Source organism: Bubalus kerabau, chromosome 1 (genome assembly GCF_029407905.1).
Source record: "Bubalus kerabau isolate K-KA32 ecotype Philippines breed swamp buffalo chromosome 1, PCC_UOA_SB_1v2, whole genome shotgun sequence".
Lineage (NCBI taxonomy): Eukaryota > Metazoa > Chordata > Mammalia > Artiodactyla > Bovidae > Bubalus > Bubalus kerabau.
The window spans coordinates 179,005,882-179,032,327 of record NC_073624.1 but is presented as its reverse complement, the minus strand read 5'-3'; the positions used below and the strand labels follow the sequence as shown (position 1 = coordinate 179,032,327).

Here is a 26,446-nt window from a genome sequence, read left to right as displayed (position 1 = left end):
GGTTGCTTCCATGTCCTGGCTATTATAAACAGTGCTGCGATGAACATTGGGGTACATGTGTCTCTTTCAATTCTGGTTTCCTCAGTGTGTATGCCCAGCAGTGGGATTGCTGGATCATAAGGCAGGTCTATTTCCAGTTTTTAAATGAATCTCCACACTGTTCTCCATAGTGGCTGTACTAGTTTGCATTCCCACCAACAGTGTAAGAGAGTTCCCTTTTCTCCACACCCTCTCCAGCATTTATTACTTGTAGACTTTTGGATTGCAGCCATTCTGAGTGGCGTTAAATCGTACCTCATAGTGGTTTTGATTTGCATTTCTCTGATAATGAGTGATGTTGAGCATCTTTTCATGTGTTTGTTAGCCATCTGTATGTCTTCTTTGGAGAAATGTCTATTTAGTTCTTTGGCCCATTTTTTTGATTGGGTCATTTATTTTTTTGGAATTGAGCTGTAGGAGTTGCTTGAATATTTTTGAGATTAGTGGTTTGTCAGTTGCTTCATTTGCTATTATTTTCTCCTATTCTGAAGGCTGTCTTTTCACCTTGCTTATAGTTTCCTTTGTTGTGCAGAAGCTTTTAAGTTGAATTAGGTCTCATTTGTTTATTTTTGCTTTTATTTCCAATATTCTGGGAGGTGGGTCATAGAGGATTCTGCTGTGATGTATGTCGGAGAGTGTTTTGCCTATGTTCTCCTCTAGGAGTTTTATAGTTAATGGTTTTATGTTTAGATCTTTAATCCATTTTGAGTTTATTTTTGTGTATGGTGTTAGAAAGTGTTCTAGTTTCATTCTTTTACAAGTGGTTGACCAGTTTTCCCAGCACCACTTGTTAAAGAGATTGTCTTTAATCCATTGTATATTCTTGCCTTCTTTGTCAAAGATAAGGTGTCCATAGGTGTGTAGATTTATCTCTGGGCTTTCTATTTTGTCCCATTCATCTATATTTCTATCTTTGTGTCAGTACCATACTGTCTTGATGACTGTGGCTTTGTAGTAGAGCCTGAAGTCAGGCAGGTTGATTCCCCCAGTTCCATTCTTCCTTCTCAAGATTGCTTTGGCTACTCGAGGTTTTTTGTATTTCCATACAAGTTGTGAAATTATTTGTGCTAGCTCTGTGAAGAATACCGTTGGTAGCTTGATAGGGATTGCATTGAATCTATATATTTCTTTGGGTATTATACTCATTTTCACTGTATTGATTCTTCCAATCCATGAACATGGTATATTTATCCATCTATTAGTGTCCTCTTTGATTTATTTCACCAGTGTTTCATAGTTTTCTATATATAGGTCTATAGTTTCTTTAGGTAGATATATTCCTAAGTATTTTATTCTTTTTGTTGCAATGGTGAATGGAATTGTTTCCTTAATTTCTCTTTCTATTTTCTCATTATTAGTGTACAGGAATGCAAAGTATTTCTGTGTGTTGATTTTATATCCTTCAACTTTATTATAGTCATTGATTAGCTCTAGTAATTTTCTGGCAGAGTTTTTAGGGTTTTCTGTGTAGAGTATCATGTCATCTGCAAACAGTGAGAGTTTTACTTCTTCTTTTCCAATTTGGATTTCTTTTATTTCTTTTTCTGCTCTGATTGCTGTGGCCAAAACTTCCAAAACTATGCTGAATAGTAATGGTGAAAGTGGGCACCGTTTTGTTGTTCCTGACTTTAGAGGAAATGCTTTCAATTTTTCACCATTGAGGATAATGTTTGCTGTGGATTTGTCATATATAGCTTTTATTATGTTGAGGTATGTTCCCTTCTATTTCTGCTTTCTGGAGAGTTTTGATCATAAATGGATGTTGAATTTTGTCAAAGGCTTTCTCTGCATCTATTGAGATAATCGTATGGTTTTTATTTTTCAATAAATACAACCCTTCTTAAGCGTTAAAAAAATGGTTTCAGTTCTCTGCATAAGCCTCCAAACCTAATATTCTAGCTTACTAGGTCTCTTAACTGTAAATCTCAGCTATGTTCTAATTTTAGTGGAACCATTTTATGCCTCTTTTTCTTTCTTAATTCTCATTAATCTGACTTTCCTTTGCCATCAATTAGCTGAATGATCCTTGTATTTCTGAGTTCAAAAGACACTTCTCTTTTCAACATATTAAATAAATTAATTATAGACTAATTAGTCAGTCTGTCATAGAAACCTGACAGTCTCTTGATTCTGGGCTAGGGTGTTCTGACTCTCAGTGACTTTAGGTAAAAGATCTCAGGTTCAATTTCCTCTAGACTTTTCCTCATGTACCTACTGAACTCTCAGACTTACCTGGCTCTAAGAGGAAATTTTCTGTGTGGAAGTCTGAATTACTCCCTGGAGGGTTGATGATGGAGACAGAAGCTCTGATCCCAGATTAGACCAGAAGGAAGGAGTACAACTTTGATTCCTGAGCTATGAGAAGGATGCCAAAGGCACCATCCGAATCATGTCTGGCACCTGGGATGCACACACTGAGGGACATAGAGGAGATAGTTACAGCTCCCTAGACTGTTCCTTAGGCATTGTTTGCACTGTTACCCCAACTTCTAAGCTCATATTTCCCTGTCTGAATACAGAGAAAAATGATTCCTATTGAGTCTTTGTATCCTAGAGACCAGATTAGAGTCCAGTCAGGTGAATGCAGTCTTTATTTTTCCATTTCCATGAACTCTTCTGCCTTCCAAAGGTGTCATCTGCTTATACCTTCTCCCACTCTTGAGTTAATATTTTCACCAAATCTGAGACTGATAACCTGTGTTTTCTAGATCCCATGGATCTCCAAAGTACTGCCTTGTGACAGCAAATGCCTGTCAGTGTCTCTAGAAAATTATTGTTCCTCTCTTCAACTTGGAAAAGAGATGTGTTTCTTTCCTATAAAATCATGGATGCTCTGATTTTGGCTTCATGGCGTTTTTGACCAGAACTTCCCCAATATGATCACTAGGGGATCTTCTTTAAATAGAGATTCTAATTTGGGAGAACTAGGGTGGCTCAGAGATTCTGCATTTGTAACAAACTCCCAGATGTTGATGCCAGGATCTGGCATCATGAGGAATCTAACAGATTGGAACAATTCCAAACCATACCATCTCTCTGAAAAGAAATACATCATGTTTTGGGCTTTCCAGGTGGCACTAGTGGTAAAGAACCCAGCTGCCAAGTAGGAGACATAAGAGATGTGGATTCAATCCCTGGGTTGGGAAGATTCCCCTGGAGTGGGGCAGGCCACTTCAGTATTCTTGCCTGGAGAATCCCATGAACAGAAGAGCCTGGTGGGCTACAGTCTATGAGGTCTCACAGATTGGACATGACTGAAGTGACCTAGCACACATGCACACACATTATGTTTTAAATTTTATTTTAGAATGGTTGATAATGCAACCCACTAAAATTGCAATAATCAAAATGAATGATGTGGGCAATAATAATCTACCGCTTCTTTCAAAAAATATTGAGGTACAGATGATTTACAATGTTGTGTTAACTTTGGGTGTACAACAAGGTGAGTCAGTTATACATATACATAATTCACTCTTTCTTGGATTATTTTCCCTGTTTGATCATATTCTGACACATGGGGGCAGCATTTCTGATTACTTTGTTACTCAAGTTTCTTTTTTTAAAAGTTTTTCTTCACAGAAATATGTTAGCTTGAGTCTGGTGTCTTAGACCACTTGGCTCTTCTGACTGCTCACAGAACTGTGTTAAAAAGTGACTTAATTGATGTTCCAAGGAGAGCTTGCAAGCACATACATAATTGTACACAAAAACTGTTGACTCTGAATCTTATGAGTAGGCAGAAATTCAAGTTCTTTCATGAGTCAGTTTGATCATGAAAGTTGAGGAAATTCTACCACATCATATGGGAGATATACAGTGCATGCTATCACTTGTTCACTGCTCATTTTATGGCAATATTTAGAATGAATGAGATTTTTTATTTAGAAAAATGGGAAAAATCATAGTTGTAGGCATTGCTGAAAGTTTTCAAGCAGGAATTGTAAGATAATTCAATAAGAAAACAAAAACCAGTTTCATCAGTCTTTCACCTTAATGAATAAATTGCCCTTTGCAATGAAACCAGTGTTCCACACTATTGAAAAGTTTTTCTTTTATAATTTAAAAGCATATTTTTAAATTTATTTTTTTGAAGGATAATTGCTTTACAGGATTTTGTTGTTTTCTGTCAAACCTCAACATGAATCAGCCATAGGTATACATATATTTCCTCCCTTTTGAACCTCCCTTCCATCTCCATCCCCATCCCTCCCATCTAGGTTGATACAGAGCCCCTGTTTGAGTTTCCTGAGCTATACAGCAAATTCCCTTTGGCTATCTCTTTTACATAAGGTAGTGTAAGTTTCATGTTACTCTTTCCATACATCTCACCCTCTTCTCCCCTCTCCCTATGTCTATAAGTCTATTCTCTATATCTGTTTCTCCATTGCTGCCCTGAAAATAAATTCTTCAGTACCATTTTTCTATATTCCATATATTCTATATTCAGTTAGAATATGATATTTATCTTTCTCTTTCTGACTCACTGCACTCTGTATAATAGGTTCTAGGTTCATCCACCTCATCAGAACTGACTCAAATGCATACCATTTTATATCCAAGCAGGAATAAAATGAAAAAGAAATGAAAGAAACAATAGTAAAGATTAATAAAACTAAAAGCTTGCTCTTTAAGAAGATAAACAAAATTGACAAGACTTTAGCCATGTTCATTAAAAACACGTTTTAATTTTTAATTAATTATCTAGACAGAAAATTATAACTGAATCTGAAATATAGACCCTGAAACATTTATTTTCATTTGCAGTGTGTAAATTTCATTCATAAATGTGATATTGCTGGATGTTGTGAATGTCTCTATTTGATTCCCAGCATATAGTCTAGGAGAGGAACTGCCTGTTTATTAGTCTATGGAATTCTTGTATACTCCCTTCTCAGTAGTCTATGCTTCCTATGTGTGCATGTGTGCTAAGTCACTTCAGTCGTGTCTGATTTTTTGCAATCCTATGGATTGCAGCCACCAGGCTCCTCTGTCCATGGGGATTCTGCAGTCAAGAATACTGGAGTAGGTTGACATGCCCTCGTACAGGGGATCTTCCTGATCCAGGGATCAAACTCAGGTCTCTTTTGTCTCCTGCATTGGCAGGCAGGTTCTTTACCACTAGCACCACCTATATATTATGCTAATACCTCTATTCCTTACTGTCTCTACCTATGGGTAAGGAGGTATTTGTTACTTTAATGGGTATATTTACAGACTGAAAATGAATGCCATGCATAATATTATAAAGTATAAAGTTTACATTATTATATTCAACATCATCTCTGACTTGAAGGTCATACTAAGTCAATTCCTTGTGGCTTAGATGGTAAAGAATCTGTCTGCAATGTGGGATCCCTGGGTTTGATCCCTGGGTTGGGGAGATCCTCTGGAGAAGGGTAAGGCTACCCACTCAAGTATTCTGGCCTGGTAGTCCATGGGATTGCAAAGAATCAGACAAGACTGAGCAACTTTCATTTCACTCACTGCTTCTGTGTAGACTATAAGGGCAGATATGTATTTGATAATCAGTTTTGCCAGCAACTTTGGTAGTCAATGTGGACAAGAGAACAAAATCCTAATTAGGAGAATAAACTCAATGGACTGTTATAGAACACTTAATTATATAAAGGTCTAGACCATCAAGAACACCAGTTCAGGAATTATATAAAAAGGGATGATGGACATAGAAGTGAAAAACTGTACTCTCTGGTTTTTCCTCTTCTATAATATTATAAACGTGGCCTAGCTTCCAAATTAATTTTTTCCAATGGATGATTCTTTTAGTAAAACAAGTGACAGAGTAAACTAGGGTGATATTTGTCATTTGAGAAGAAATGTTTCTTAATAAAGGACAGAAACAGTATGGACCTAAAAGAAGCAGAAGATATTAAGAAGATGTGGCAAGAATACACAGAAGAACTATACAAAAAAAAAAAAATCCTAATGACCCAGATAACCATGATGATGTGATCACTCACCTAGAGCCAGATATCTTGGAATGTGAAGTCAAATGGGCCTTAACAAAGCTAATGGAGGTGATGGAATTCCAGGTGAGCTATTTCAAATCCTAAAAGATGATGCTGTGAAAGTGTTGCACTCAATATGACAGCAAATTTGGAAAACTCAACAGTGGCCACAGGACTGGAAAAGGTCAGTTTTCACTTAGGTCCCAAAGAAAGGCAATGCCAAAGAATGCTCAAACCACACAATTGTGCTAGCAAAGTAATACTCAAAATTCTCCAAGCCAAGCTTCAACAGTATGTGAACCGTGAACTTCCAGATGTTCAAGCTGGATTGAGAAAAGCCAGAGGAGCCAGAGATCAAATTGCCAACATCTGCTGTATCACTGAAAAAGCAAGAGAGTTCCAGAAAAACAACTATTTCTGCTTTATTGACTATGCCATAGCCTTTGACTGTGTGGATCACAACAAACTGTGTAAACTTCTGAAAGAGATGGGAATACCAGATGACCTTACCCGCCTCCTGAGAAATCTGTATGCAAGTCAGGAAGCAACAGTTAGAACTGGACATGGAACAACAGACTGGTTCCAAATTGGGAAAGTAGTACATCATGGCTTTATATTGTCACCTGCTTATTTAACTTTTATGCAAAGTACATCATGCAAAATGCCAGCTGGATGAAGCACAAGCTGGAATCACAATTGCTGGGAGAAATAACAATAACCTCAGATATGCAGATGACGCCACCCTTATGGCAGAAAGTGAAGAGAAGCTAAAGATCCTCTTGATTAAAGTGAAAGAAGAGAGTGAAAAATCTGGCTTAAAACTCAACATGCAAAAAACTAAGATCATGACATCCAGTCCCACCACTTCATGGCAAATAGATGGGGAAACAATGAAAACAGTGAGATACTTTATTTTTTGGGGCTCAAAAATCACTGCACATCTTGAGTTCAGCCATGAAGTAAAAAGATGCTTGCTCCTTAGAAGAAAAAGTATGACCAACCCAGACAGCATATTAAAAAGCTGAGACATTACTTTGCTGACAAAGGCTTGTCTAGTCAGAGCTGTGGTTTTCTACTAGTTATGTATGGATGTGAGAGTTGGACCATAAGGAAAGCTGAACACTGAAGAATTGACGCTTTTGGATTCTGGTGCTGGAGAAGACTCTTGAGGGTCACTTGGACTGCTAGGAAATCAACTCAGTCAATCCTAAAGGAAATCAGTCCTGAATACTCATTGGAAAGACTGATGCTGAAGCTGAAACTCCAATTCTTTGACCAGCTGATGCAAAGAACTGACTCATTGGAAAAGACTGCACTGGGAAAGATTGAAGGCAGGAGGAGAAGGGGCAAAAGAGAATGAGATGGTTGGATGGCATCACCGACTCAATGTACATGAATTTGAGCAAAGTCTGGTAGTTGGTGATGGCCAGGGAAGCCCGGTGTGCTGCAGTCCATGGGGTCCCAAAGGATTGAACTGAACTGATTCTTAGTAAATTAAGGCAGTTCCTTGCAATACATAGGATTTTCAACTTTTTCATATCAAAATTTGAGAAAAAAGTAAGGAAACAGGAATAAAAAAAAGAGAAGAAAGCCATTGTATATCTTTATTAATAAATGAGGTAATTCCATTGTACCAGATAGTTGAAAAAATAAAAATTCAGGAAATAAATAAAATAGCAACTTTCACTTCCACAGTCTGATTAAAGAATCACAACAACTGATTCTGAGGCGTTGAGCATTGCAATGATGGGCATTTCTCCAGACCTAGAATTATTTGCCTTTTTGGACTCACCATCACAAAGAGTCTTTTCAGAGCCCCCTTTATGTCTTTATTTCTCAGACTGTAGATGAAGGGATTCAGCATGGGTGTGACCACAGTGTACATCATCGAGGCTGTTGCACTTGAGTGTGAGCTGTGGGTAGCAGCAGAGCTAAAGTACACTCCTAGGCTTGTAGAAAAAAATAAGGAGACAACTGAGAGGTGAGATGCACAGGTGGAAAATGCTTTATACTTCCCTTGAGTTGATGTGATTCTACGTATGGAGGAAACAATCTTTGAGTAAGAGTAAAGGATACCAGTCAGGGCACCACTACCTAGCAGGACAGTTGTAAAATAAATCACCATGTAATTAAGAAAGTTGTCAGAACAGGCAAGTTGGGTCATCTGACTAAGGTCACAAAAAAAGTGGGGGATTTCCACATTAGTGCAAAAGGAAAGCTGCAACATCATTAAACTTTGTAACAAGGAATTCAGAATACACATGATCCAAGACACCAGAACCAGTAGTCCACAGATCCAGGGATTCATGATGATTGTGTAGTGCAGTGGGTGACAGATGGCCACAAAGCGGTCATAGGCCATCACTGGTGGGAGGAAGATGTCCAACACTGCAGACAGTAGGAAAAAATACATTTGTGTGATACAGCCTTCGTAGGTTATAACTTTGCTCTGGGTCTGGATGTTCCACAACATCTTTGGGACAGTGGTAGAGATGAAACAGATGTCTACAAAGGACAGATTGGAGAGGAAGAAGTACATGGGGGTGTGGAGGTGGGAGTCTGAGCTGATAGCCAGGATGATGAGCAGGTTTCCAAAGACTGTGATCAGGTACATGGAGAGGAAAAGTCCAAATATGAGGGGCTGTAGCCCTGGTTCTTCTGAGAATCCCAGGAGAATAAATTCTGAAATTTGTGCATCATTGCCTGGTTCCATGTGTTTGAAGTAACTACTAGGAAAGAAGAAAATGACATTACAAATATTCACACAAACTTGAAGGAAATATATAATTAAAATTGGCCTTACACTTGGCCATCAAGAAACTAATTTTAATATTCTGTGTGCAGATCTGATTTAGTGTTTTCCCTGTGCAACCTGTGACTTGAAATTTTTGTTCCAATCAACTTTCCCCCCCAAAAGTTATGTATTCTACAGTTTTATTGAAAAATTGTTCATGATTTCAGGAATGTAAATTGAGCTCTGACCATGGTTCATTAATAGTTACTATCTAGGCAATCTCTTCAAAGGTCCTGAAGAGCAAAAGTGCCTACAGTTCAATGATGGAGAAAAATATGTAAGCCATTAATAACATTATACAATACTTACAGATGGCAACAAGTGATATACAGAAATCTAGAGCAGCTATAAAGGAGACAGTGAATAGTGCATTCACTTTGTCATGGGTATTTAGGCAAGACCTGAAAACAAGGTGACATTTGAGCAGTGACTTCATGTAAGAGGTGAGAAATGAAAGGCTGTGTGTGGAAGTGTGTGCCTGGCAGAAGGAATGTCCAGAACTCACATAAATAAATTCAAAAATGAAAGAGGAGATTTTACAACTGATACTAGAGAAATGTAAAGGATGATGAGAGATTTTTGTGAGCAATCATATGTCAAGTTGGATAATCTAGAAAAAATGGAAAAATGTCTAGAAAAATACAACCTCCCAAGATTAAATCATTATAAAACAGAAAATGTGAAGAAGCAAATCACTACTAAGGAGGTTGAATCAATAATAAATAACCTCCCAATAAACAGATGTCTAGGATGAGATGCCTTCACTGGTGAATTCTACCACACATTCAAAAAGGAATTAATATCAATCTTCAGAAAGTATTTGAAAACTAGAAGGGGAAGAGACTCTTCCAAACTCATTTTATAAAGGCAGCATTACCCTTATACCAAAATCAGACAAGGACTCTACAAGCAAATTAAAGACCAGTATCCCCAGTGCAAACATTCTCAACAAAACACTAGCAAAACTAAATAATGCATGAAAAGGATCATGTATTCTGATCAAGTGAACTTATTCCAGGCATGCAAGAATGGTTCAATGTCTGTGATCAATCAGTGTGATATAATACATTAACAAAATGAAGGATAAAACTTGTATAATCTTTTCAACAGATGCAGAAAAACCTCTTGACAAAATCCAACATATCTTTATGATTAAAAACTCTCAACAAATTGCATAAAGCAGGAACAGAGCTCAACATAATAAAGGCCATGTATCACAAGCACAGAGATAACATTATATTCAGTGAAGAAAAGCTTTTCCTCTTTGAACAGGAGCAAGACAAAAGTCAGCTGTTTATTTTCCAGTTTCATTTAAAAAATAATTGATATACACCACTGTGTAGGGATATAGCATGAAAGTTTAATTTGCATATATTTTGAAATGATTACCACAGTGGGTTAAGCTAACATCCATCTTCTCATATATATACAATAAAAATAAACTAAGAAATAAAATAAAAAAGAAACTAAAAAATTTCTCACCTCAGGAATGAACCGGGGTCTCCTGCACTGGCAGGCAGATTCTTTACCATATGAGCTATGAAGTAAGCCCCTCCTAGTGCTTAGAATTTTTATATTTACTCTCTTAACAATTTTCCTATATATTGTACAGCAATGTTAGTTAGGTTGTTGTTTAGTTGCTAAGTTGTGTCCAACTCTTTTGTGACCCCGTGGACAATAGCCCGCCAAACTCCTTTGTCCATGGGATTTACCAGGCAAGAATACTGGAGTGGGTTGCCATTTCCTCCTCCAGGGGATCTTACTGGCCCAGGGAGCAAACCCACGTCTCCAACATTGGCAGGTGGATTCTTTACCACTGACCCATCAGTGAAGCCCAACATTAGCTATACTTATCATTTTTTACATGCATCTACATCTAGTACTTATACTTGGAAGTTTTTGTCTCTTGATAACTTTTTTTTCTATTTTCTTAAGCCTCAATACTGCTTCTGATAGACACAAGTCTGATTTTTCTATGAGTTTTCTGTTGTTTTTGTTTATTTAAAGTTTAACATATAAGTGAGATCATATAGTATTTGATTTTTTTTTTCGTTTGTTTAACATCTTTCAGTTAGTATAATGCCTCCATGTTTCATTCATGCTGCCATAAGCCAGAGGATTTCCTCTGTGTGTCACCTATTATGGCTAAGTGTTATTTCATTGTGTACATTCGCCATAACCTCTTTATCCATTTATCCATCCATTGAACTTTAGGTCATTTCCATATCTTGGCTTTTGTGAACAATGCTGCTATGAATATCAGTTGCAAATGTGTTGCATTTCTCTACATTAATCATGAACTATCAAAAATAGTAATTAGGAAATAGCACATTTTCTAACTGCATCAAAAAGAATAATATACCTAGGAATAATCAAGCAGGTGTAAGACCTGTGCACCAAAAAGCACAAGACATTGGTGAAAGAAATTGAAGAAGACACAAATATATGGAAAGATATGCCCTACTCATAACTGAGAGAATTAATATTGTTTTAAATTAACTAATTTACTTTATTTTTTTCTTTTTTTCTAATTTTATTTTATTTTTTAAACTTTACATAATTGTATTAGTTTTGCCAAATATCAAAATGAATCCGCCACAGGTATACATGTGTTCCCCATCCTGAACCCTCCACCCTCCTCCCTCCCCATTCCATCTGGGTCGTCCCAGTGCACCAGCCCCAAGCATCCAGTATCGTGCATCGAACCTGGACTGGCAACTCGTTTCATACATGATATTTTACATGTTTCAATGCCATTCTCCCAAATCTTCCCACCCTCTCCCTCTCTCACAGAGTCCATAAGACTGTTCTATACATCAGTGTCTCTTTTGCTGTCTCGTACACAGGGTTATTGTTACCATCTTTCTAAATTCCATATATATGTGTTAGTATACTGTATTGGTGTTTTTCTTTCTGGCTTACTTCACTCTGTAAATAGGCTCCAGTTTCATCCACCTCATTAGAACTGATTCAAAGGTATTCTTTTTAATGGCTGAGTAATACTCCATTGTGTATATGTACCACTGCTTTCTTATCCATTCATCTGCTGATGGCTATTATAAACAGTGCTGCGATGAACACTGGGGTACTTGTGTCTCTTTCCCTTCTGGTTTCCTCAGTATGTATGCCCAGCAGTGGGATTGCTGTATCATAAGGCAGGTCTATTTCCAGTTTTTTAAGGAATCTCCACACTGTTCTCCATAGTGACTGTACTAGTTTGCATTCCCACCAACAGTGTAAGAGAGTTCCCTTTTCTCCACACCCTCTCCAGCATTTATTGCTTGTAGACTTTTGGATCGCAGCCATTCTGACTGGTGTGAAATGGTACCTCATAGTGGTTTTGATTTGCATTTCTCTGATAACGAGTGATGTTGAGCATCTTTTCATGTGTTTGTGAGCCATCTGTATGTCTTCTTTGGAGAAATGTCTATTTAGTTCTTTGGCCCATTTTTTGATTGGGTCATTTATTTTTCTGGAGTTGAGCTGTAGGAGTTGCTTGTATATTCTCGAGATTAGTTGTTTGTCAGTTGCTTCATTTGCTATTATCTTCTCCCATTCTGAAGGCTGTCTTTTCACCTTGCTAATAGTTTCCTTTGATATGCAGAAGCTTTTAAGGTTAATTAGGTCCCATTTGTTTATTTTTGCTTTTATTTCCAATATTCTGGGAGGTGGGTCATAGAGGATCCTGCTGTGATGTATGTCAGAGAGTGTTTTGCCTATGTTCTCCTCTAGGAGTTTTTAGTTTCTGGTCTTACGTTGAGATCTTTAATCCATTTTGAGTTTATTTTTGTGCATGGTGTTAGAAAGTGTTCTAGTTTCATTCTTTTACAAGTGGTTGACCAGAGTTCCCAGCACCACTTGTTAAAGAGATTGTCTTTAATCCATTGTATATTCTTGCCTCCTTTTCAAAGATAAGGTGTCCATATGTGCATGGACTTATCTATGGGCTTTCTATTTTGTCCCATTGATCTATATTTCTGTCTTTGTGCCAGTACCATACTGTCTTGATAACTGTGGCTTTGTAGTAGAGCCTGAAGTCAGGTAGGTTGATTCCTCCAGTTCCATTCTTCTTTCTCAAGATCGCTTTGGCTATTTGAGGTTTTTGTATTTCCATACAAATTGTGAAATTAGTTGTTCTAGCTCTGTGAAGAATGCTGTTGGTAGCTTGATAGGGATTGCATTGAATCTATAGATTGCTTTGGGTAGTATGCTCATTTTCACTATATTGATTCTTCCAATCCATGAACATGGTATATTTCTCCATCTGTTAGTGTCCTCTTTGATTTCTTTCTCCAGTGTTTTATAGTTTTCTATATATAGGTCTTTAGTTTCTTTAAGTAGATATATTCCTAAGTATTTTATTCTTTCCGTTGCAATGGTGAATGGAATTGTTTCCTTAATTTCTCTTTCTGTTTTCTCATTATTAGTGTATAGGAATGCAAGTGATTTCTGTGTGTTGATTTTATATCCTGCAACTTTACTATAGTCATTGATTAGTTCCAGTAATTTTCTGGTGGAGTCTTTAGGGTTTTCTATGTAGAGGATCATGTCATCTGCAAACAGTGAGAGTTTTACTTCTTCTTTTCCAATTTGGATTCCTTTTATTTCTTTTTCTGCTCTGATTGCTGTGGCCAAAACTTCCAAAACTATGTTGAATAGTAATGGTGAAAGTGGGCGCCCTTGTCTTGTTCCTGATTTTAGAAGAAATGCTTTCAATTTTTCACCATTGAGGATAATGTTTGCTGTGTGTTTGTCTTATATAGCTTTTATTATGTTAAGGTATGTTCCTTCTATTCCTGCTTTCTGGAGAGTTTTGATCATAAATGGATGTTGAATTTTGTCAAAGACTTTCTCTGCATCTATTGAGATAATCATATGGTTTTTATTTTTCAATTTGTTAATGTGGTGTATTACATTGATTGATTTGCGGATATTGAAGAATCCTTGCATCCCTGGGATAAAGCCCACTTGGTCATGGTGTATGATCTTTTTAATGTGTTTTTGGATTGTGATTGCTAGAATTTTGTTAAGGATTTTTGCATCTATGTTCATCAGTGATATTGGCCTGTAGTTTTCTTTTTTTGTGGGATCTTTGTCGGGTTTTGGTATTAGGGTGATGGTGGCCTCATAGAATGAGTTTGGAAGTTTACCATCCTCTGCAATTTTCTGGAAGAGTTTGAGCAGGATAGGTGTTAGCTCTTCTCTAAATTTTTGGTAGAATTCAGCTGTGAAGCCGTCTGGACCTGGGCTTTTGTTTGCTGGAAGATTTTTGATTACAGTTTCAATTTCCGTGCTTGTGATGGGTCTGTTAAGATTTTCTATTTCTTCCTGATCGAGTTTTGGAAAGTTGTACTTTTCTAAGAATTTGTCCATTTCTTCCACGTTGTCCATTTTATTGGCATATAATTGTTGATAGTACTCTCTTATGATCCTTTGTATTTCTGTGTTGTCTGTTGTGATCTCTCCATTTTCATTTCTAATTGTATTGATTTGATTTTTCTCCCTTTGTTTCTTGATGAGTGTGGCTAATGGTTTGTCAATTTTAGTTATCCTTTCAAAAAACCAGCATTTGGTTTTGTTGATTTTTGCTATGATCTCTTTTGTTTCTTTTGCATTTATTTCTGTTGTAAGTTTTAAGATTTCTTTCCTTCTACTAACCCTGGGGTTCTTCATTTCTCCCTTTTCTAGTTGCTTTAGGTGTCGAGTTAGGTTATTTATTTGACTTTTTTCTTGTTTCTTGAGGTGTGCCTGTATTGCTATGAACTTTCCCCTTAGGACTACTTTTACCGTGTCCCACAGGTTTTGGGTTGTTGTGTTTTCATTTTCATTCGTTTCTATGCAAATTTTGATTTCTTTTTTGATTTCTTCTGTGATTTGTTGGTTATTCAGCAGCGTGTTGTTCCGCCTCCATATGTTGGAATTTTTAATAGTTTTTCTCCTGTAATTGAGATCTAATCTTACTGCATTGTGGTCAGAAAAGATGCTTGGAATGATTTCAATGTTTTTGAATTTACCAAGGCTAGCTTTATGGCCCAGGATGTGATCTATCCTGGAGAAGGTTCCATGTGCACTTGAGAAAAAGGTGAAATTCAATGTTTTGGGATGAAATGTCCTATAGATATCAATTAGGTCTAACTGGTCTATTGTATAGTTTAAAGTTTGTGTTTCCTTGTTAATTTTCTGTTTAGTTGATCTATCCATAGGTGTGAGTGGGGTATTAAAGTCTCCCACTATTATTGTGTTATTGTTAATTTCTCCTTTCCTACTTGTTAGCATTTGTCTTACATACTGCAGTACTCCCGTGTTGGGTGCATATATATTTATAATTGTTATATCTTCTTCTTGGATTGATCCTTTGATCATTATGTAGTGACCATCTTTCTCTTTTCACAGACTTTGTTTTAAAGTCTATTTTATCTGATATGAGTATTGCTACTCCTGCTTTCTTTTGGTCCCTATTCGCATGGAAAATCTTTTTCCAGCCCTTCAGTTTCAGTCTGTATGTGTCCCCTGTTTTGAGGTGGGTCTCTTGTAGACAACATGTGTAGGGGTCTTGTTTTTGTATCCATTCAGCCAGTCTTTGTCTGTTGGTTGGGGCATTCAACCCATTTACGTTTAAGGTAATTACTGATAAATATGATCCCATTGCCATTTACTTTATTGTTTTGGGTTCGAATTTATACACCGTTTTTGTGTTTCCTGTCTAGAGAATATCCTTTAGTATTTGTTGGAGAGCTGGTTTGGTGGTGCAGAATTCTCTCAGCTTTTGCTTGTCTGAAAAGCTTTTGATTTCTCCTTCATACTTGAATGAGATCCTTGCCGGGTACAATAATATGGGCTGTAGGTTATTTTCTTTCATCATTGTAAGTATGTCTTGCCATTCCCTCCTGGCTTGAAGAGTTTCTATTGAAAGATCAGCTGTTATCCTTATGGGTATTCCCTTGTGTGTTATTTGTTGTTTTTCCCTTGCTGCTTTTAATATTTGTTCTTTGTGTTTGATCTTTGTTAATTTGATTAATATGTGTCTTGGGGTGTTTCGCCTTGGGTTTATCCTGTTTGGGACTCTCTGGGTTTCTTGGACTTGGGTGATTATTTCCTTCCCCATTTTAGGGAAGTTTTCAACTATTATCTCCTCAAGTATTTTCTCATGGTCTTTCTTTTTGTCTTCTTCTTCTGGGACCCCTATGATTCGAATGTTGTAGCGTTTAATATTGTCCTGGAGGTCTCTGAGATTGTCCTCATTTCTTTTAATTCGTTTTTCTTTTATCCTCTCTGATTCATTTATTTCTACCATTCTATCTTCTAATTCACTAATCCTATCTTCTGCCTCTGTTATTCTACTATTTGTTGCCTCCAGAGTGTTTTTAATTTCACTTATTGCATTATTCATTAAATATTGACTCTTTTTTATTTCTTTTAAGTCCTTGTTAAACCTTTCTTGCATCTTATCAATCCTTGCCTCCAGGCTATTTATCTGTGATTCCATTTTGATTTCAAGATATTGGATTAATTTCACTATCATTATTTGGAATTCTTTATCAGGTAGATTCCCTATCTCTTCCTCTTTTGTTTGGTTTGGTGGGCATTTATCCTGTTCCTTTATCTGCTGGCTATTCCTCTGTCTCTTCATCTTGTTTAAATTGCTGAGTTTGGGGTGTCCTTTCTGTATTCTGGCAGTTTGTGGAGTTCTCTTTATTGTGGCGTTTCTTCGCTGTGTGTGGGTTTGTACAGGTGGCTTGTCACGGTTTCCTGGTTAGGGAAGCTTGTGTCGATGTTCTGGTGGATGGAGCTGTATTTCTTCTCTCTGGAGTGTAATGAAATGTCTAGTAATGAGTTATGAGGTGTCTATGGTTTTGAGGTGACTTTGGGCAGTCTGTTTCTTGAAGCTCAGGGCTGTGTTCCTTTGTTTCTGGAGAATTTGCTTGGTATGTCTTGCCCTGGGACTTGTTGGCCCTTGTGTGGTGCTTGGTTTCAGTGTCGGTATGGAGGCGTTTGATGAGCTCCTGTCAATTAACGTTCCTTGGAGTCAGGAGTTCCCTGGAGTCAGGGTTTGGACTTAAGCCTCCTACTTCCAGTTATCGGTCTTATTTTTACAGTAGTTTCAAAACTTCTCCTTCTATACAGCACCATTGATAAAACATCTACGTTAAAGATGAAAAGTTTCTCTACTGTGAGGGTCACTCAGAGAGGTTCACAGCGTTACATGGAGAAGAGAAGAGGGAGGAGCGAGTTAGAGGTGACCCAAATGAGATGAGGTGGAATCAATAGTGGAGGAGTGGGCTAGCCAGTAGTCACTTCCTTATGTGCACTCCACAAGTGGACCGCTCAGAGATGTTCACGGAGTTATACAGAGAAGAGAAGAAGGAGGAAGGAGACAGAGGTGGCCAGAAGGATAAAAGGGGGGAATGAAAAGGAGGGAGACAGATCCAGCCAGTAATCAGTTCCCTACGTGTTCTCCACCGTCTGGAACACACAGAAATTCACAGAGTTGGGTAGAGTAGAGAGGGGTTAGGGAGGAGATACAGGCGACCTGGTGGAGAATACAGAGAGTCCAATGGGAGAGACAGCAGTCAAGCCAGTAATCTCGTTCCCTAGTGAAAAATGGGTCCTGAAGATTGGGTTCTTAAAGGTACAAAATTGGTAACAAATACATAAAAGCAAAAATTAAAAATCTAGAGTAGAGTTTGGAATTTCAAAAATGCAATGTTAATGAAAAGAAGAAGGAAAAGAAAGAGGGAAAAAATGAACAAAGAAAAACAAACAAGGTCACGAAAATTATAAAGAAACTACAGGTACAAAATTGATAACTAATACCAAAAATCAAAAATTAAAAATCTAGAGTAGAGTTTGGAATTTCAAAAATACAATGTTAAAAAAAAGAAGAAGAAGAAAAATAAAGAGAGAAAACAAACAAACCAACAAAAACAAAATCGCAAAAATTATAAAGAAAATACAGGTACAAACTTGATATCAAATACCAAAAAGCATAAATTAAAAATCTTGAGTAGAGTTTGGAATTACAGATATATGATGTTATATAAAAGAAGAAGAGAAAGAAACAGAGGGGGAAAAAAAGAAAAAAAAGTCACAGAAATTATAAAAAAAAAAAAAAAAAACTATAGGTACAAGATTGATAACATATACCAAAAGGCTAAAATTAAAAATCTAGAGTAGGGTTTGGAATTTCAAAAATACGATGTTAAAGAAAAGAAGAAGGAAAAGAAAGAGAGAAAAAACGAACAAAGTAAAACAAACAAGGTCGTGAAAATTATAAAGAAACTACAGGTACAAAATTGATAACTAATACCAAAAAGCAAAAGTTAAAAATCTAGAGTAGAGTTTGGAATTTCAAAAATATGTTAAAAAAAAGAAGAAGAAAAATAGAGAGAGAAAACAAACAAACCAACAAAAACAATGTCGCAAAAATTATAAAGAAAATACAGGTACAAAATTGATATCAAGTACCAAAAAGCATAAATTAAAAATCTTGAGTAGAGTTTGGAATTGCAGATATACGATGTTATACAAAAGAAAAAGAGAAAGAAACAGAGGAAAAAAAAAAAGTCACAGAAATTATGAAAAAAACTATAGGTACAAAATTGATAACATATACCAAAAGGCTAAAATTAAAAATCTAGAGTAGAGTTTGGAATTTCAAAAATACAATGTTAAAGAAAATAAGAAAAAGAAAGAAAAACAAAACACGGTCAAAAAATTATAAAATATATATATGAAGTTTGCTGAAGAAGAAAAAAAAATAGGGTCTTTTTTTTTTTTTTTTTGTAAAGTAATAGTTATAAAAGTGAAAATTAAAGGACAATAGAGGACTTAAAATTTTTTTTAATTAAAAAATAAAAAGAAAGAAAGATGATCGTAAAAATAGTAAAAATATATCTAGGTCTTTCTCTGGTTTTGTTGTGAGTATTGTGGGTTCAGTTCATTTTTGGCTAGTTCCTTGGTCCGACTTATATTTATCAAGATCTATAGGCCCCTTCCTATGTAGTCTGTAGTAACCACAGGGTTTTGATCTATGGCCTGTAGCTTCCAAGGCGTTTCCCTCTGTTATAGCTTCTTCTGTTTGCTGGTCTCTTCAGTGTCTGGTTCCCACCCTGACACAAAGGGGACGGTGGAGGACACTTTTTTTTTAAATTTTATTTAGGCTCACTTGTTCAGCCGTGCTGTGGGGAGGGAGGGAGGGATGCTGCAAACAGATAACACTGGCGTGCGCTCGCAGTGCCTCAGCCACACTGGGTCTGCCCCAGCTCACAGCGCGTGTAGCCTCCCTGCCCACACTGCTCGGGCTCTAGGTTGTTCCACCGAGAACAATCAGAGGCCAGCCCTGGGCTGAGCTCCCAGGTCCAAGCGGCTCAGGTTCAGGCACTCGGGTAGTTCTCAGAGGCGCAGACTCGGTTGGGCCTGCGTTTTGTGCTCTTCCCAGATCCGAGCAGCTCAGGTGATGAGGTGTTTGGCGAGCACCAATGCTGCGACTTATCGCCTCCCCACCACTCGGTTATCTGGGTGTAAAACCGGCGCACCTTCTCAGGCAGATGTTGACCGTCCAGAACCCCAAGAAGTTTTAGTTAGCAAAGAAGCCTGCTTACAGTTTTATAGATAGTGTCTCTCTGGGGCTGCGATTGCCCCCTTCCGGCTCTGGCTGCCTGTCACCAGAGGGGGAAGGTCTGCAGCCGGCTATCTCTGTTCAGTCCTTTGTTCTGTGCGCGGGCCTGGAGGTGTCATAGGTTAGGGCTGGCTTTTCGCGTGGTAGATATCCCACAGTCTGGTTTGCTAGCCCAAATTATTTCACTCAGATAGCGCTCAGGACATTTGGGCCCGATTCCTACTCTAAGGGACACAGCCCGCACCGCGCTTCCCTGCCCAGCCCCCGCTTGCTAATGCCGTGTGCAGGCGTCTGAGCTGCTTCTCCCCTGGGGGAGTTACCGTAGGGCTCACAATCTGCGATTTTTAATTGTTTATTTATTTTTTTTCTCCCTTTTATGTTGCCCTCTGTGCTTCCAAAGCTCGGCACAGATTCGGCAGTGAGAAGGTTTCCTGGTGTTTGGAAACTTCTCTCTTTTTAAGACTCCCTTCCTGGGACGGAACTCCATCCCTCCCTCTTTTGTCTCTTTTTTTGTCTTTTATATTTTTTCCTACCTCCTTTCGAAGAGTTGGGTTGCTTTTCTGGGTGCCTGATGTCCTCTGCCAGCATTCAGAAGTTGTTTTGTGGAATTTCCTCAATGTTTAAATGCTCTTTTGATGAATTTGTGGGGGAGAAAGTGTTCTCCCCGTCCTACTCCTCCACCATCTTGGCTCCTCCCCCTAAAATTAACTAATTTACTTTAATTGGAGGCTAATTACTTTACAATATTGTGGTGGTTTTTTCCATACATTGACATGAATCAGCCATAGGTGTACATGTGTCCCCCATCCTGAACCCCTCTCCCACCTCCCTCCCCATCCCATCCCTCAAGGTTGTCCCAGTGCACTGGCTTTGAGTGCCTTTTTTCATGCACCAAACTTGGACTGATGATCTATTTCACATATGGTAATATACATGTTTCAATGCTATTCTCTCAATTCATCCCACGCTCGCCTTCTCCCACTAGAATTACTATCGTTGAGATACCCATACTACCCAAAGAAACATATAGATTCAATACAATTCCTATCAATTAATAAATGAAAAAATAAGCTATGTCTTTTTAATTTAGCCATAAAAAGTAATTAAATATTGCTATTTGTGATACCATGGATGGACCTTGACTGTTTTATGTTAAATGGACTAAGAAAAATACTAATACTATATAATCTCATGTGTGGATTCTGTGGTGTCCCAAGGACAAAAGAACAGAAAAAAAACCAGAATTGAAAGAGACACGTGTACCCCAATGTTCATCGCAGCACTGTTTATAATAGCCAGGACATGGAAGCAACCTAGATGTCCATCAGCAGATGAATGGATAAGAAAGCTATGGTACATATAGACAATGGAGTATTACTCAGCCATTAAAAAGAATACATTTGAATCAGTTCTAATGAGGTGGATGAAACTGGAGCCTATTATACAGAGTGAGGTAAGCCAGAAAGTAAAACACCAATACAGTATACTAGCGCATATATATGGAATTTAGAAAGATGGTAACGACAACCCTGTATGCGAGATAGCAAAAGAGACACAGATATATAGAACAGTCTTTTGGACTCTTTGGGAGAGGGAGGGGCGGATGATTTGGGAGAATGGCATTAAAACATGTATAATATCATATATGAAATGAATCGCCAGTCCAGGTTGGACGCAGGATACAGGAAGCTTGGGGCTGGTGCACTGGGATGACCCAGAGGGATGGTATGGGGAGGGAGGTGGGAGGGGGTTTCAGGATGGGGGACACGTGTACACCCGTGGCAGATGCATGTTGATGTATGGCAAAACCAATACAATATTGTAAAGAAAAAAGAAAAAATAATAAACAAAACATCCAGAATGACACATTAAAAATTCTATCTCTTCTTAATAAACCAAAATTTAAAAATATATGAAAAAGAATATATATATACACATGTATAAGTGAATCACTTTGCTGTACAGCAGAAATTAACATTATAAATCAAATATCCTTCAATAAAAATAAACTTTTAAAAATAAAAAAAATAAGAAAGAAACACAAGGAGGGCCTTGGAATGCAGGAACAGGAAAAAACAGATTCTTATTGTCCCTCCCTCCCCCATGTTGTAACTATTAAAGACTTTCAGGTCCTCCTGAGCAGTATAATCTGTCTCCCCTCCTACCCATAGGGAGAAGGCATTTGCCTTACTCTTCCCCCACCTCATCCAAGCAGCAAATGACCCATAAGACCCCTATCCTGCTCATTGTACCCTTGGTATAAAAATGGACTAAGTACCTCTGTTCAACATCAGCTCTCCCTTGAGCTGGCCCACTGTTCTAACAGCATCTCCCACTCTAATAAACTTTATTCTCCGCTCATTCTGTCTCATGTCTGGAAATTCTTTTCCAACCTGCACACAGACCATGACAGTTTCTAAAATAACAACAAAAAACCCTAACCTTAACAAAAAATGAGCTCATAGAATAGACAAAAATTGGTGGTTGCCAGAGAAAGATGAGTAAAATGGGTAAAAGAAGTAAAAATATCCAAACTTCCAGTTATATAAATTGTCATTGGGATGTAATGTACAGAATAGAGTCTATAGTTTATTTAGTTGCATTTTGAGATTTTTATTTTTAATTAATTTTTATTGGAGTATATTTGCCTTACAATGTTGTGTTAGTTTCTAATGTACTTCAAAGTGAATCAATTGTATTTATACATATGTATTTTTCTATTTTTGGATTTCCTTCCCATTTCTGTCACCACAGAGCACTCAAAACTAATAAGTTATCACTTCACACCCGTCAGAATGAACATCATCAAAAAATCTACAAACAATAAATGCTGGAGAGGATGTGAAGAAAAGGGAAACTTCTTGCACTGTTGGTGGGAATTTAAGTTGGTACAGCCACTATGAGAACAGTAAGGAAGCTCCTTAAAAAATAAAAAATAGAACTACCATATGACCCAGCAAGGGACTTCCTCAGTGGCATAGCAGTAAATAATCTTCCTGCAATGCAGGAGATGAATGAGACGCTCATTGGATTCCTGGGTTGGGAAGATCCCCTGGAGGAGCGCATGGCAACCCACTCAAGTATTCTTGCCTGGAGAATCCCATGGACAGAGGAGACTTACAGGCTACAGTCCATAGATTCACAAAGAGTTGGACAAGACTGAAACAACTGAATATGCACGCATGCAATACCCAGCAATCCCACTAATGGGGATATATCCAGAGAAAGCCATAATTCAAAAAACACACACACCCCAATTTTTATTGTAGCATTATCTAAAATAGTCAAGTCATGGAAGTCATCTAAATGTCCATCAACAGAAGAATGGATGAAGAAAGTGTGGTACATATAATTAAGAACATTGGTGAGTTTTAAATTCATATATTTTTTTTTTCAACTCTCTGGGATTTCCTGGAGTATTTCTAATCTATTGTCAGGTGAATCCATAGATGTGGAACCCACAAATTCAGAGAGCCAAATGAACTAATGTAAGAGGGTAGGATATGCCAGAAAAATGTTTCCCATATTCTAAGATTGAGACCCATTAGTGTTGCAGACTAAATAACATACAGTCAAATACTTGAGGACTATCATTCATAATCTCTGTAAAATTGCTTCATAGTTCTCTTTGTCCTGTTCTGTGTGAATATGCGTGTATGTGTTCATTTTTAGAAAAAATTTTTTTAAATATAAATTTATTTATTTTAGTTGGAGGTTAATTACTTTACAATATTGTATTGGTTTTGCCATTAAAGTTTTTGTGAGCAAGCATGCAAGATCACAAAATGAAGGCATGGATTTGATACATAGTCAAAAACATCTAGAACCCAATGCATTAAAGGCAAGAAACGTTTAAGAAGAGTTGTTCTAATAATGAGGGGAAAGCAACATAAATGAAGAGCCCAACAGAGGAGCCAGGTTGCAGATAGAAGAGGCAACAATGTGGGTGCTGACATCACCTCAGTCTTGAGGGACCAAAGACTGACTGGACCTTTATCACTGCACTTGCTTCACCATGGAATCCACTTCATGAACTTGGTCTTACTAAGATTTTATACTTATCTTTGTTTATTTGACAGCACTTTTTTTTTTTTAAATCATGCAGCTGTGGATGTGCTGGCCCTTCTTTCATTTTTCTTTGTGGTATTCCTTTCTGTGTTTTTATTTAGCTTTGGCTTTGGTCATTTTTGACACACCCGATGGGCATGCTCTAGACCTGGTTCTGTTCCTAGGCTTAATATGCAGAGGCTTATCCACAACATACTCCATAAAATACTACATAGGCTATAAAGTTTGTTTTTTAACATGATTTATCTCTGAGGACAGTATATCATATCCATGCATTTATATTATGTAATAGGCCTTTCCCATTATGATTTAAGGTCCAAAGGAACAGAGACTTCATATTTTGTTCACTTTTGTCTTTACAAAATATGTGCATTTATATAGAAAATAATTAAAGAAATGAGAATTCACAAAATAAAAAATATGGTAAGGAAAATAAAACCATGTGAAAACTAGTGGATTCAAACAATTGTATTAAATGACATTTAACAAAAATCTAAGACTGATTATGAAAGTAAAAACTTAATCACATCCACATGGTTCTCTTAATTAAAGATTATATAAGAAATATAAAGATATATTTTTTGAAAATTAGAAAACAGAAACTATATTAAGTTAAACTTTCTATCAATAAAAACATAAACAGATTCCAATATGCTTATGAAAAAAGTCAGTAGCCAGTGAATGCCAAAATGTCTTCCACAAGAGGGGAGAAGATGATTATTATTCTTAAAAACAAATCTAACTTCAGAAAGCAAAAAAGCTACCATTAAGGAAGTACAGATGTGAAATAAGAACACAACGCATATAAAAGTCTGCTATTATTATCAGGGATGCAGAAAATTTTTCTTCATATAAAATGTAATTATATGTAAGGGTGTGACATGATTAACTAATAGAACTGATCATACAAAATGTGTACATTTTCACACACTCCCCACATATATCTAAATTTATATTTAAAATAATTTATGTCAAACAATAAACTTAGTGGGAAAAAATCAATTTTTTCTGAAAACATGAAAAAAATATTAAAAAACTTGCAAGGGTGGGTGCTCAGTTGTGTCTGACTTTTTGCCACCTTATGGACTATAACTCTCCAGGATCCTTTAGTCTATGAGATTTTCCAGGCAAGAATAGTGTAATGGTTTGCTATTTCCTCCTCCAGAGGATCTTCCCAAGCCAGGGATCAAAACTGAGTCTCCTGAATCTCCTGCATTGTCAGGCAGACTCTTTACCACTGAATCACTTAGACCCTTATACATAAACTGTGTTAATAATTTTCACAATCAATTTGCAATAGAGAATGTAAATCTGCCACTTGCTCAGTCATGTCTGACTCTTTGCCACCATGGACTGTAGCCCCCCAAGCTTCTCTGTCCATGGAATTCTCCAGACAAGAATACTGGAGTAGGTTGACACTTCCTTCTCCAGGGATCTTCCTGACCCAGGGATCGAACCCAAGTCTTCTGCATTACAGGCAGATTCTTTACTGTCTGATCCACCTGGGAAGACCCAGGTCCTGGGAAAGATTGAGGGCAGGAGGAGAAGGGGCGACAGAGGATGAGACAGTTATATAGCCTCACCAACTGAGTGGGCTTGAGTTCGAGCAAACTCTGGGAGATAGTGAAGAACAGGGAAGCCTGGCATGCTGTAGTTAATGGGTCACAAAGAGCTGGACATGACTTAGCAACCAAACAACAAAACTGCTGTTGGAAGGTAATGTCGACCTCCTTTGACCTGGACTTTCTTAACAAATGTAGAACATGCTCAAATATACTGCAACTTAGAAATTTGAAAAATACTTTTTATTTGCTGCATAGTTCTCCACATGTAATACTATACTTTCCTACTCCTCTGAAGAGCAAATCTCATGTATGTTTTAATTTTACTGGAACCATATTTTTATTTCACTTACTTTACAATGTCATCATACCGAACCTCCATTCCTATCACTTCCTTGTCAGCATGCACTGCAGATTCAAACAGACACATCCATATTAACATAGTAAATAAATCAATTATACTTCACTAGTTAATCAAAAATACAAACACAGTGAGCTCGCATTTCTGGGCTAGACTGATTAGGTTCTCAGGTGATTTAAGATAAAAGTTCTCAGGTTCCATTTTCTCTGAATCTTTCCTGGAGCATCTGCTGGGTTCTCAGACTTACCTAGATGGGGTCTCAGAGAGGGAGTTCTCTGGTTGAAATCTGAATTACTCTTTGAATTGTTGATGGTAATAACTGAAGCTCTGTAACCAGACAAGACAGCAGAGAGTAGTGGTAAAACATTGGCTCCTGATCCAGACTTATGACTCCAAAGCACCTGTCATGTCCTGTCCAACTTAGGGATACAAATACTAAGGGACTGCAGCAGAGAAGATATTAATAGCTCTCTATGCCTGCTCATTAGGCACATTTCCTTCCCATTATTCCAATCGCTAAGTACATGATTTCTCTCTGGGCCTCTGGAATAAACAGAAAGGCAATTTCTCCTAATGGCTCTCTGTTCCCTAGAGATCAGTCTAGAAGTCAAGTAAATTCAGTCTTTTATTACACTTGTCCTCAATCTTTCCTGATTTTTAGAGATCTAACCTCAATCACATTATCCCAAGCCTGAATTAATATTTTATCCAAAGTCTGACATGAAGGAGCTTGTCAGGACAAGGTACATTTGATCCCTAAAAGGTTGCTTTATAGTCAGCACACAGCCTTGTTGTCCTCAGAAAATTGTTATTCATCTATTCAGCAAAGGGGAGAACTGAAATGCAATTTGGGGCACCACAATCTCTGGCTTCTTAAAACACTTGTCCAAGAATTAGGGATTTCAAATTTCATCACAGGCTAAGAGCTGATACTTAGCCCCTCACTATAATATATTTTGTTAATTGTAGATGTTATGTGTAGATATTTCAACACTATTCACCTGAGGTTGGCATCTCTTAGGCATTGTCCAAATT

At 37.4% G+C, this 26,446-nt stretch overlaps 1 protein-coding gene across 2 annotated transcripts; it reads right to left on the bottom strand.

Annotated features, from left to right (window-relative positions):
* Positions 1-7,610: 7,610 nt before the first annotated feature.
* Positions 7,611-25,735, bottom strand: LOC129624570 (olfactory receptor 7A10-like). Of its 2 annotated transcripts, none has more exons than XM_055542648.1 (3): positions 25,659-25,735; positions 25,404-25,458; positions 7,611-8,737 (listed from the first exon to the last, which is right to left on the bottom strand). In XM_055542648.1, exons 2-3 carry the CDS (start codon positions 25,430-25,432, stop codon positions 7,717-7,719), a joined length of 1,050 nt encoding a protein of 349 aa, XP_055398623.1. In that variant the 5' UTR covers positions 25,433-25,458; positions 25,659-25,735; the 3' UTR covers positions 7,611-7,716. The 2 variants fall into 2 exon arrangements, with proteins under 2 accessions (XP_055398623.1, XP_055398633.1); XM_055542658.1 differs by having other exon boundaries at positions 7,611-8,734.
* Positions 25,736-26,446: the final 711 nt, after the last annotated feature.

Coding starts and splice junctions, on each gene's coding strand:
- LOC129624570 (XM_055542648.1), bottom strand. CDS start 25,432: ATGGAGGTTCGGTATGATGACATTGTAAA. Junction 8,738..25,403: donor CGGTATGATGACATTGTAAA/GTAAGTGAAATA, acceptor CTTCTTTCCTAG/TAGTTACTTCAAACACATGG.